The following is a 13,658-nucleotide window of genomic DNA, read 5'->3' as shown; positions in this document are numbered from 1 at the left end:
CCTCGCTATTGCTACTTACACATATTCTGAGATCATTATATCTCTCACACTGGTAAAATGTCATGATGCAGAAGAGTATGAACATCACTTATCCAAAATTCACATAATAAGTGGAAAATTATATACAGGTTAGCTAATTCTGACTGATACCAACAGTCTGGTCCATCTTCATCACCTGACTAGTCAACTAGTGCGCCACAGCTGTAGTGTCTACTTTGGAGGCCTTGGAAGACTTGTTTAGGAAAGCCTATTAAGGTGATGGATAATCCAGACTAGTGGAGACTTATTCAGGGTTACACTGACAAGTTTAATTGGTTTAGAATTGGGCATTAATAGGATAACTCTGCACCAACCAGCACACTGTCTCGTTTCTCACTGCTGAGCTGCAGAAGACAGTAACGGGAAATATAAGAGACACAACCCTAATTGAAGCTTCACGTATACAAGAAACTCAAACAGATCATCATTCTTATTCTATATTTCTAGAGTTAAACAGTTGGCCACATCCTCCTTCTTTCCTTTCACCCTCATCTTACTCACCCTCCATCTATGCACTTATTACCAACCATCGATTCCTATTTTAATGCACCAAGCTTTGTGGTCGCGAGCGGAAAGGAGGTCTCACTAATAGGAAATGAATGCAGAGTGTGTCTGTGTCAGATATCACTAACAAACTCACCAAGTCATAGAACAAATACATCCGGCTCTTGAGACAAACCTCCAAGGCTTGATAAAGCACCCATTTCTCTTTCCTTGAGGATATCCAGAGCAGGCCATACAGTTTGCTCTAACGCCCACTGCTGTATCACCAGGCTTGGCCATCATTTAAAAATAACACTTATTAGGAGGCAGTATGGAAGTGCAGTGATGATTATGATTATGATGATGACCTTAAATTGTCTATCTGTGTGCTGGCCTGGGTTTGCAGTGCCATATATGCTTAGCCTAAACCGAAGCCTACATCTGACAATCTTACATGATGAATATCAGTCATTGCTGAAAGAAGGGTGTGACTATGCTGATAAACTCTAAAAAGCATTTTTTTTAGGTGCATTGAATTTTTCTTTGATGATGCTATTGGAGAAATGGAAGAATCACTTTCAATATTAGAAATATACATGTCTAAAAAAATGTTTGTCACTCTCAGGCATAATAATTACAAATATATTTGACCAGCATAATGTATGTTCTTAATTGAATTTGGTCTACAAGCATGATCAACCTCACCAAGCAAGACAACCAGTACAACCGAGCTTTGGGTTGTTGGTCGACCAGCATGATTAGCAAGACCAAGCTGGCTGACCAGAATATCCAGCATGACCAATCTGGTCACACACCAGGACTAGTATGACCAGCAAGACGAAGCTGGTTGACCAAAATAATCAGCACCCCCAAGCTTGTCGACCAGAAAGACCAGCTAAACCAAGCTGGTTGACCGGCATGACCAAAATCAAATAAAACATACACTATTCTGATCAAGAATTACGACACCAGCTCGCTTATCAGCAAAGGGTGTTTTCACCTAGATGACCAGTTCTTGATCCACCCTGACTTAGACCTGATTAAAGACCAGCTCAGAGCATCAGAAACCAGCTACGAACAAAAGACATCATAGAGAGGGAAGATAACACTGCATTTCCACAAAATTAACTAACTAATAAAATTACTTGTAAAGCAAAATGTTCACATTTTAATCACAAGCTTAGACATCTACTGGACCTTCTTCTAACTGGAAGTTCTATCACTGCAAGCAAAAACACGCGTCAGAGCTGTCCAGGTCACAAGGCCCACACTTCAGCAATATCTGAAGACTAGTGCTGGTTAATTAGCTAATTAAGGTTATCTAGATCTATAATTTGAAGATAATGTGAGAAAATTACAGTGGGAATGTTAGCTGGGAATCATTGTCCTCATTAAAGCGCTTAGCTAGCTTAGTAGCTTGTTTCCAGTTATCACATCTACAAGGCTGCCATAGAGTTTTGTTGTGTTCAACACAAGCCATATACTGTACATAAAGAAGGACAAATGAAGAATTAGATAGATATAAGGATATCCTTTTGAAAATTTGTTTTGTTCTTATAGATCCAAAAGAACAATTTAATGCACCTTTAAGAATGAGATACTTATGATATACTGCTAGTAAAACTTCTATAGTCATGCTGAGAAAAGCTAACATTCCATTTCTACATACCAAACTAAACTGTATCAAGCAATGACTTGTCAAATAAATGAAAAGATAACATGGCAAAGCTTGAGAATACACAGAAAAATTATATTTCTTACCCCTTAGCCGGGACATATTTACATCAAAGACAACCCTGTAATCCATGCAACAAAAATCTAATGTCCAGCTCACAAGACTCCCACTTCAACAATATCAGAAGACTAGAGGTAGCTGAGTGACAGAAAACAACTAAGTTGCATCAAAGACAACCCTGAAGTCCAAGCAAAGACATACAGCTCCAGGACCTTCTTCTAGATATATCTGAAGATCTATCACTGCAGGTAAAAACATGCACCAGATTGAGGACACAAATAAAAAACATTTTTGGCCACTTATTTTGCCCTCATTCAGTAATATCTAATATACCTTCTCCTAGCTGGCTATATGGATGCTCGATCTAGCTATCAGAGCTGTCCAACTTAAAAGGCCTGCACTTCAGCAGTATCTGAAGACTAAAGTTAGTTAAGCCACTGAGAACACATGAATGCAAGAGAATGAGGATGCAAAAATGCAACATTTCTGACCACTACTCTGGACATATTTACAACAAAACCAACCCTGAATATCCATGCATCAAAAACCAGAGCTATCAAGGGCCCACACTTCAGCAATATCTGGGGACTAGAGCTAGTTAGGTAAAAGCAGATGCAAACATACACTTTTAACCACTAACAATGGTAAGTTTCTTTTATTTGACCAAATTGAAAACCTCTGGAATATAATCAAGAGAAGGATGGATGATCACAAGCCATCAAACCAAACTGAACTGCTTGAATTTTTACACCAGGAGTAAAGGCACACAGCTATCAAAAAGCAGTGTGTAAGACTGGTGGAGGAGAACATGCCAAGATGTATGAAAACTGTAATTAAAAACCAGGGTTATTGCAACAAATGTTGATTTCTGAACTCCTAAAACTTTATGAATTGAAAATTTGAACTTGTTTTCTCTGTATTTTTTGAGGTCTGAAAGCTCTGCATCTTTTTTGTTATTTCAGCCATTTCTCATTTTCTGTGATTAAACGCTGTAAATGACACTATTTATATTTGGAATTCGGAAGATATTGTCTGTAGTTTATTTTCCAGAGCTGTTCACTGATATTATCCTAGCTGGATATATTATGGAAGCTCTAACAAAACATGCATCAAAATCTGAGCTGTCCAGCTTACAAGGCCCACACCTCAGCAGCATGTAAAGAGCAGAGATATTCAATTAGCTCATTAAACTTGTCTTGGCTTACATTTTGGATGTGCTGTGACAGAATTACAGGTAGGAATGCCGTCTGCATTAAAATGTTCTCATGTAACTAGGTTAGCTAGCAAGCTAACTAGCTTGGTCTAGCCGAAAAAAACACCACCACAATATGCTTTCAAGATGTAACGTTATGCTAGCGTTGATTAGCTAGTTACCTAGTATTAAGTTAGCAGCGGCACATATTGGCATATCAGAATGTGCTAACTAGATAATTAGATATATACAGCTAAATCCATATCTGTCTACTACCTAGCAAGCTATAGCTAACTTCATTCAGATGTGTGTGTGCTGTGTGTCTGAAGTCGCGGCCCTCTTCTAGACCTCCTCCTCCTCACTTCGGCCCAGCGGCTAGCTGTTAGCTATGGCAACGCTAGCTAAGCTAAGCTAAGCTAATTCTTACCTAACGCTATCTATGCTAGCTAGCTAGCTAGCTGTCGTAGCTAGCCTGGGTTTAGCAGGACGACTTGCTACCGTTACCTGCTTCATTAATCTAGACACAGTCTACAAAACGTAGATTTAACGTTTAGCTAAGCTAACTAGATGGATGGAGGTGTGGTTGGTTGGATTATTTGTTTGTTGATGATGATTTAAGCAGCTCAAAAGCTTACCTTTTTGGCTAGTCTATTATATTCTAATTCGATATAACATAGCTAACTAAGTGTGAGTGTATGTATGTGTCTGTTTCTGTAGCTAAATAAGTTACAGGTTATACAAATATAGCTAAATGTGTATGTGTTTATACAGAGTAAAATTAGCTTTAATCACTTGCTAAACAGCATTTCATTGATTTTTTGCTGCGCCAAGCTTTCCTTTAGTCGGCTAAGCAGCAGTTAAGCCCAGGTCAAACCTGTTGGCTGGTTAAAATGGAAACATGCTGCTGGTAAACGCCGGTGTCCTGTCGAGTCCTGCTACTCATCTGTGTGTGCTACTTAGCTGAGGCGCGCATGCGCGGGCTTTTAGAATTTTAAAGGTTTTCCATGTGTTTTTCACATGTGACAAGATGTGCATTTCACAGCTTAAGCTCGATGTCAGTGTTAAATAGCTGCAAATTCAACTAATGCAAACAAATTAACTATCCTCTTTGATTTAAGTTACCTTATTTTTTTTTGTTGTAAAACCCAAATACAGTGTCAGATTTAGATTTAGGCCACACACATATCTCTCTAGCTAGGTTATAATTATATTTTTTCTTTTTTTTGTTAATTATTTAATATTATGATGTAATTAACCAATCAGCAATACCATACATAGGTTTGTTCTTATCTATCCAGCTAACCTACCGTAACATTTTTTTAGTTAAGTTATAAAACCCACATAACTTACAGTGTCAGATTTAGGCCATACACATATCCAATCCAAACCTCTCTAACAGGGTTATATTTATACACTTTTTCTAATATATATTTTTTTATATTATGATGCATTTACCCTATCAGCAAATACCACAGGTTCGCTCTCGTCTAGGTTAAGTTAGCTAGCTAACGTTAGTTCTAGATCTAGGCAGCGTTATCTATAGAGAGATAGCTACATATACGAATACACGGTAGCACGTTCTGACAAGGAAGCACAAATCGACAGAACACCACCGAGGACCCACCGAGAAGCAGCAGCTTCAGCTCCCGCCTGGCGTCTCGCTTGTCTCGGCGCAGCTGCTTGTCGATCTCGGCGTTGATCCGTTTCGACTCCTTCGCCTCTTCACTCAGGCAGCAAGCCATCATAGACTCTAAAGTCATCCCCCCCGCTTTAGGAGCCCGGCCTCGTCGGGACTGGCCGCGGCGGATCTTCGAAATATGGTGGTGGTGGGGGAACAAATAGGAGGAAAAAAAATATCCCAATCCCTGTTTGGAGGCGAAAAAAAGCAAGAGGCGAGGTGGAAAGGGAGGTGGGGGAAGAGGAGGAGGAGGAGGAGAAGGAAAGAAGGAGGAGGACAGGGAGAATGAGGAGGAGGAGGAGAAAGAAAAAGAGGAGGAGGAGGAGGAGGAGGAGGGGGCTGGAAGTGGTGGTGGTGGTGGTGGGAGAAGGAGAAGGAGGAGGAGATCCAGGCGCTCCAGCAGTATCAGGCAGCAGCAGGAGAAGGAGCACCCAGGCAGGCTAGCTCTAGTCCCCTCTCCCCGGGAAAGCTCTGCGTCCTCGGCCGCTTTTCTGGCTGCGAACCCGGCTCACAGTCGCGGAGGCGGTGGAAAAGAGGAGGAAGAGGAGAAGGAGGGGGAGGAAGAGGAGGAGAAGAAGAAGAAAATGAGGCCTTGATTTGTCGAGAATAATTGAAGAAGAAAAAAATCCAGGGCAAAAAAAAAGACCAGAAAACTATCCCGCGGTAGCTGCGCCTGACACTCCCCCAGCGCCTCGCCTCGCTCACGGCTTCTCCAGCTCCAGCAGCAGCAGCAGCAGCGCCCAGGAAAGCGGGGCAGGCTGGACAGACAGGCGCGACATCCGTCCGTGAGCGCTATGGTTTAGCCAGCCCTCTCCCTCTCTCACTCCCTCACTCTCTCCCTCCCTCTCTCCCTCTCTCTCTCTACCCTGCTAATGGTTAAGAGATGACCTGCTGCAAAAAGGAAGAGGGAAAAAAAGAAAATGAAAGAAAAGTGAGCCCAGGCTGCAGTATGGCAAACAGTTTGAGCCTAAAATGACGCCACTAGACAAACCCAAAATGAAAATGTCAGATATCAGCTATGGGTTGATTCATATGAAGTAATATAGTACTTTAGGCAGAGATTAACTAGTAAAAATAGAATATAAAGTTTAAACTTTATTTCAGTAATTCAGTTTGAAATATGAAATTATTTTATTTTTATAGAAGTATTAGACACAGCATGATCTATTTTAAGCATGTATTTCTTTTATTGTTGGTTTATGATTATGAACAACAGCCAATGAAAACCCAAAAAATCAATCTCTCACAAGATTAGAATATTATATAAGACATGCATGAAGCATGAAGTGCACTGCACTGACTTTGGACTTGATATAACACAGTGGATCAACACCAGTAGATGACATGGCTCTCCAAACCATCACTGACATCAGTAAATTCTGCATTTCATTTGAATATCAAGGAAAACCAGAGTCTGGAGGAAAAGTGTAGAGACACACATTCCAAGCTGCTTGAGGTCTAGTGTGAAGTTTCCACAATCAGTGATGGTTTGGAGAGTCATGTCATCTGCTGGTGTTGATCCACTGTGTTGTTTCAAGTCCAAAGTCAGTGCAGTGTTTTCCAGAAAATGTGTACAGCACTTCATGCTTCCCTCTGCTGACAACTTTTATGGAGATGTGGATTTCATTTTCCAGCAGGCCTTGTCACACTGTCCACACTGACAAAAAAAACATTTGGTCTATTATAGTATTACAATTTTCTGAGACAGTGCTAAAAGAAATAAATGCTTAAAATAGATCACTGTGTGTTATACATCTATATAATATGAGTTTTAAATTTTGAACTGAAATACTGAAAAAAAGTAACTTTTCAATGATATTCTATTTTTTGAGAAGCACTAGTAAATAGTTCCTATTTCCATTTTTACTTTACTACATATTTTCTATGAGTTTAATACATTTACTCAGATTTTGTATGTGCTGCATCTTTATTTGTTACAATAATAAAAATGTTACAAATCATCCCACATTTCCACTGCCAGAGCGGTAGATGCTCTAAGCTGTCATCGGAATTGATGACGCTGCTCATTAATGTGTGAATCGCGCTATCAAGCTGATTGTGTCTATGAAAAATTTGCCAAATCTTGTTTGCCAATGCCAAACTGCTTATTCTGCTGTTTTTTTCTGGTTGGCACCTGATTGGTAGCACCTGTTAACATGTGCGATAGGGCAACTTCAAGCTGGTTTCCCAACAACCAAGTTGTGGAATTATTTGGAATGAGCCCTACTATCATCTCATAATTGAAAGTAAAGTTTATTCTAACGGGGGGATGTCACAGACAGGCCGCAAAGTGGGCGTCTCAAGAAGAACCCAAGAAGATCCTCAAACACTGAATGAGTTAACGGCAGAATAAGCTGTTTGGTAATGGATTTTTCATGGGCGCAACCCACATTCTCATCGCTGCTCATCCCACAACAAAGAAAAAATCTGCCAAACACAAATGTCTACATTTTGTGCTATGTTTATTTTTCTGTTACACAGAGTCCTATTTTAATGACAATACTTCTTGATGCAAATGCATTTATTAGAATGAGTGTCCATTCATTCCGATTGTATCGTATTGATATGTGGCACAAAAAGATGTTACTGTGTATCAAACATCCACGTACACTATACTGGCCAAAGTATTCAATATCTATATGTTGTCCTGCCCCTAATACAGACATGGGCCTATCAGAACAAAGAAAAGATATTCAGGTATGAGTTTAAATGCATTGAGCTGCAATATCTGATTTGACCTCTTATATATATATAGGGAAATTAGCCCATTACAAGTACAAGCAGTGATGGTGATCTCAGCACGTACAGCACATACAGAGCCTGCACGTCATACACAGCCTGCATTTCACTCTCACCAGTTCCAAATACATACAGTATTTCAAACCTAGCACCCAGAAGCTCTTTTGCTGTCTTGTCTGCACAATAATTACACCAAGGGGTCAAGAGTTGCCATTCAGTGGTGACCCATCATAGCAACAAGTTTAGAAGCCAGAATATGTCATGGTATGGGGGTTTGTAAGTACGCTTCTGTGATGCAGCATTATTGTACAAAATACATTAGAGCCTTAGAGCATCATATTCTGCCTTCAAGATGTCATCTTTTCCAGGGAAGGCATTTTTCAACAAGGCAATACAAATCCACATGTTGCACACATTACATACCCTGAAATGACTGCAGAAAAAGAGGGTACAGTTTTAGATAAGCCTGCCCACAGTCCCGACCTGTCCCCAACCCTCGCAATGTTTGGAACAATAGAAAGAAATCTCTTTATTTTAACATCAATTAAGGCGGAGTTAGAAGCGCAGCAAAACTGAAGTTTAAACCACCTTGGAGGTTTGCTAAAACAACAGAAGTTTCATTTGGAAGCATGAAATGATTATAGTTGCACAAATCACTGATTTTAGCAAGTATTTCTGTGAATATGTTTGTAGATGAACATATTATTTATGTCTTAGCTTACATATCTTGTTTATCCTTTTATATGTCATGCTGCATTTGGTTTCATTTGTTCATAAACGTTATGTAACAATTCCACGATGAATGGACCATTGGAAATGCTTAAAAATTGTTTTCTTTACTTGTAAAATTATCATTTTGAGGACATGTTTTTTTTTTTTAATGACGTCAACAAAATATTCGTAAATGGTATTTTAACCCTTTAACAACTCCCTAATATAATAGAGCTTTGCACTGTACTCAGGCTCATACCATTGTGCAGGTGCCCATTCAACTAACTAAGAAGTCCTTCAGAAGGTTAAAGTTCAATAGATATAAGGTTAACTGGTATTAGTCATTAACCCAATGCTAGTTATAAAGCATGCTGTATGACGCCTCTTATGAAGTCCCACTGCAGTTTTTCAGCTTGTGTTTTTTTTTAACTTAATTTCTGTTTTTGTATTATTTTGCCTGTTGGCTTAGAAACAAGTTAAGGGTCAAGGTACAAGGAAAGGCCTCACTCAGTCCAAAGATTACAGTGAGAGGCTGATTACATCCTGAGCCAGATTCACTAATACAGAGCTCTGCTGACACCTACTGACCACAGATTAAATGCTATTCACTATTGGCCACTAGAGAGCGCACAGGTACTGAAATAAATGTGCATAAATCTGATAGGAAGAAAATCACAGTTAATTGATACAGTTAAACTGGCAGAGCTCGTTTAATTGACTTATTTATAGTTTCTTAAAGTGCCCCCATGGTTTAAAATGCATCAATAAAGCACCATTTAGAGTGGCAACAGAGATTCTTGCGGTTAAAAAAAAAATAAAAAAAATGATCAAGTGTCCACTAGGACTAGGATGCCCCATCCTGCAATAAATTATGATGTGCCCTCTAGATCGTGAATAATTTGAGTGCATTTGAAAAAGAGAGAGAGGGAAAAAACTCACTGTACATTAAAGGAGAAATCCAGAGTGAACTGGACTTGGGGTGTTGTCGTGAAACATGATAACGAGTACAGACTTTTGTTTAGTTGCCCATCTCCGTTCACCCCCAGCATTCCCCACAAAATACTTCGCTTTTAGTAGCTGATATTTCCGCTTACAATGCTAGTGATAAGGGCATAATGTGATGGATGCAAACAAATCACAGTTTTTACACCATTAACAAACTCAAAGCATCTCCACACTTTATTAGTAGAATTTTGAGAGACCTGTCATTTAAACTGAATTAATTTTGCAGTGTGTTCCCCTATCATACTACTACTAGTCTCAAAAAGAAAAAATTATATCATTGAAAAGTTACTTTATTTTAGTAATTCAGTTCAAAATATGAAACTCATATATTGCATTTATGTATTACACACAGATTACTCTATTTTAAAACATCAGAAAAAAATAATAATATAAGACCAATTGGTACTTTTGGCAGTGTGGGCAGTGTGCCAAGTCCTGCTGGAAAATGAAATCTGCATCTTCATAAATGTTGTCAGCAGAAGGAAGCATGAAGTGCTGTAAGATTTTACGGGAAAACAAAACTGCACTGACTTTAGACTTGATAATAAAACACAGTGGATCAACACCAGCAGATGACATGTCTCTCCAACCATCACTGATTGGTGGAAACTTCACACTAGACCTCAAGCAGTTTGGACTGTGTGTCTCTCCACTCTTCCTCCAGACTCTGCTCCCTTGGTTTCCAAATGAAATGTAAAATTTACTGATGGTCAGTGATGGTTTGGAGAGTCATGTCATCTTGCTATTTAGTGGAACACTGGAATGCACACTGTGATGTAGTAAAAACCTATGTCCACAAGATAGCACACCTGACCAATACAAAATGAAACTTTTTTGATTTTTAAAGAGCCACTAAACCATATTTTTTTAATTAATAGCAGAAATGTGTTCCTCTGAAGTAATGAAACATACCAGTCCTGTTTAATTTTTTTATAAACATTTTCCTAACCTTTCAACTGTGCTATAGGTGTGGATGATGTTTCTGTGTGCTTTGGTACTCAGACACATCACAATATGCAGACAATCAGACAATCAATAATAACCCCAAATTTGAATTTAGTGCCCCTTTAATTAGGCCTGGCTAGCAACTGATGTTTAGGTTTAACCCAAACGTGTTCAGTGGGGTTAAGTTCTGGGCTCTGTTCAGTTTATAGATATTGAATCATCTTTATGACTTATGGCTAAAGAGATATAAAGCCTCTTAAAATTGAGCTGTAAATCAATGGAACTGTGATCTCTGGAATAATGGGATGGGGCTTCATCCAAAACGTTTGAGAGGAGCTGAGGAGTTGCGTATGATGTTATGATGAGGTGGGGTTGTGATCATCACCCAACATCCAACCTCACCTCTTTCACCACACTCTTGTGGCTGAATGCGATCAAATCCTCAGAGCAATGCTTTACACAAAATCTTTACTGAAGTAAGAAAAACTATTCTCTTTCTCTTGTAAAGCGCCCCAACTCTGGAATAATCTTCCCAAATATGTTCGGGACTCAGACACAATCTCAATCTTTAAATCTAGATTAATAACTTTTAGTTTAACTTTTGGTAATTAATGTTTTTTTTCTTTATATAAGGCTGCAGATCCAGGGGTTCATGGACATAGGGAATTGTGGTAAACTGAGATGCTGGTGCTGTTGTTCTCTCACTGCACGCTATGGTCACTCAGGTTTGTGGACAGATAGTGGAGTGGGTGGATGCCAGTGTTTCAGGGAGCCTGCATGTCTATGTTACCTTCTGGCTCTCTGCCTTTAGTTAGGCTGTTAAATCTTAATCATTTTTAGTTCTAAATATTTGGGTGTTTGCAACAGCCATTTCAGTTTAATATATCTAATAACTTATGGACACAGTAATATTTCAGGATTGAAATGGGGTTTATTGTACTAACAGAAAATGTGCAATATGCATTAAACCAAAATTTGACCGGTGCAAAAGTATGGGCATCCTTATCATTTAATTGATTTGAATACTTCTAACTACTTTTTACTGACTTACTGAAGCACAAAATTGGTTTGGTAACCTCATTGAGCTTTGAACTTTATAGCCAGGTGTATCCAATCATGAGAAAATGTATTTAAGGTGGCCAATTGCAAGTTGTTCATCTATTTGAATCTCCTCTGAAGAGTGGCATCATGGGCTCATCAAAACAACTCTCGAATGATCTAAAAACAAAGAAGTGGCAGGCCAAGAAAAATATCAGAAAGGCAGGAAAGAAGAATGGTGAGAACAGTCAAGGACAATCTACAGACCACCTCCAAAGAGCTGCAGCATCATCTTGCTGCAGATTGTGTCACTGTGCATCGGTCAACAATACAGCGCACTTTGCACAAGGAGAAGTTGTATGGGAGAGTGATGCAAAAAAAGCCATTTCTGCAAGCACGCCACAAACAGAGTCGCCTGAAGTATGCAAAAGCCAATTAATCTTACCAATCAATCTTACCAAACCAATTTTGTGCTTCAGTAATTCAGTAAAAAGTAGTTAGGAGTATTCAAATCAATAAAATGATAAGGGTGCCCATACTTTTGCACCGGTCAAATTTTGGTTTAATGCATATTGCACATTTTCTGTTAGTACAATAAACCTCATTTCAATCCTGAAATATTACTGTGTCCATCAGTTATTAGATATATCAAACTGAAATGGCTGTTGCAAAGACCCAAATATTTACAACTAAAAATGATTAAGATTAATAGGGGGCCCAAACCTTTTCATATGACTGTATCTCTTCTACATGTATCGAGATGCCCTGTTCCTGTTCCTGATGTTGCCCAGCCTGGCTCTCCACTTCCTGCTGTGTCATAAATTAGTACCTGTTACATTACCTATAAGATCACATTATCTCTCTGTACTGTTGTTTTATTCTGTTATTTGTTAGTAATAAGTGGGTCGACCTGAGGGGGGGGGGGGGTTCCTCTGACTGAGTCTTGGTTCTTCCTAAGGTTTCTTCCTCTTAAAAGGGAGTGTTTCCTTGCCTCTGTGTCACCACAATAATTATCATCTCTGTGGTGCTGCTTTAAAGAAGCGTGGACCTGTTTTTCTCTGTAAAGCTGCTTTGAGACAACTTCTGTTGTAAAAAAGCGCTATAGAAATAACTTTAATGGAATTAAAATGAAGCTAAGGGGCAAGACCAAACCCTGAAAACAGACATAGGTCCCTCCTCCACCATACTTTGCAGTAGTGCAGTTTTATAGTATGTTATAAAGTTCCAACTGTGCAGCACTTTTCTACCAAGAGATGGAGCCAGGCTGCTGTTTTTCAAGAAATATCATGTTGTTTCTCCAGCATGCAGTAGAGGGGGCTGTCTTCTACTATCTTCAACCTCAACCAACTTCAGTCATGAGAATGGGCTGCGTAAATCAACAGGTCCAGTTAAACTATCCACAAAGCCAAATCCAGATCACACATTCTTACATTTACTGTTTTATAATTTCTCGAAATGTGTTGATTATTCTTCTAGTCATCCCATTCACACCTGGACTAAGTCCTAATGCTCTTAGGGCTCTACAGACAAAGGTAACAGGAGCTGTTGAGATCCAGCAGTATTTCACTTTTCTGGCTTCCTCTCATGCTGACTGCAATCTGGGGTTCTCCATGGCTGTGAACCTGCAAGCCAAACTGCGAACAGCAAGCCCTGGCAACTGACAGCAGGAGAGGAAAAGAGAGAAATAAGGTCTTTCATTCTCTGCCTCTCTCTATCTCTTTTTCTTTGCCTCTATCTTCTGCCTCTTTTACTTCAAGTGTCTTATTTTCTTTACTTACAGAAACATAGTAAAAGCAGTTAAGAAACAATGAAAAAGACAGGGACAATGGCAGGCAAGAAAGAGGGGGAACAGACTGGGACAGGAAAATGAGATAAAGGGAAAAAGAGACTGAGTAAGAGTGAGTGACAAAGAAATACAGATGTGAGAGAGACAGCAAGACAAAGACAGAAAGAGACACAAAAGAGAAGCTATCAGACAAAGAGGAGGACATATTTAGACACAGGGACATGAGTGGAATAGAGAGAGACAAAGAAAGAAAGAGAAAAGAAAGAGACAATACGAATAAGAAGAGAGAAAGACCAGTGATGGTATA

At 39.3% G+C, this 13,658-nt stretch overlaps 1 protein-coding gene across 2 annotated transcripts in view; it reads right to left on the bottom strand.

Annotated features, from left to right (window-relative positions):
* Window positions 1-5,897, bottom strand: part of gna11b (guanine nucleotide binding protein (G protein), alpha 11b (Gq class)) — a 59,982-nt gene extending 54,085 nt beyond the window's left edge. Inside the window, exon 1 of one of the 2 annotated variants that reach the window (XM_022678952.2) lies at window positions 5,074-5,897. In XM_022678952.2, the coding sequence (XP_022534673.1) occupies window positions 5,074-5,209 (136 nt within the window). In that variant the 5' untranslated portion in view covers window positions 5,210-5,897. The remainder of the gene's footprint in view (window positions 1-5,073) is intronic. The other variant, XM_007258431.4, reaches the window with a different exon arrangement.
* Window positions 5,898-13,658: the final 7,761 nt, after the last annotated feature.

This window comes from Astyanax mexicanus, chromosome 4 (genome assembly GCF_023375975.1).
Source record: "Astyanax mexicanus isolate ESR-SI-001 chromosome 4, AstMex3_surface, whole genome shotgun sequence".
NCBI classification, from domain to species: Eukaryota; Metazoa; Chordata; class Actinopteri; order Characiformes; family Acestrorhamphidae; genus Astyanax; species Astyanax mexicanus.
This window is presented reverse-complemented; position numbering and strand designations above follow the sequence as displayed.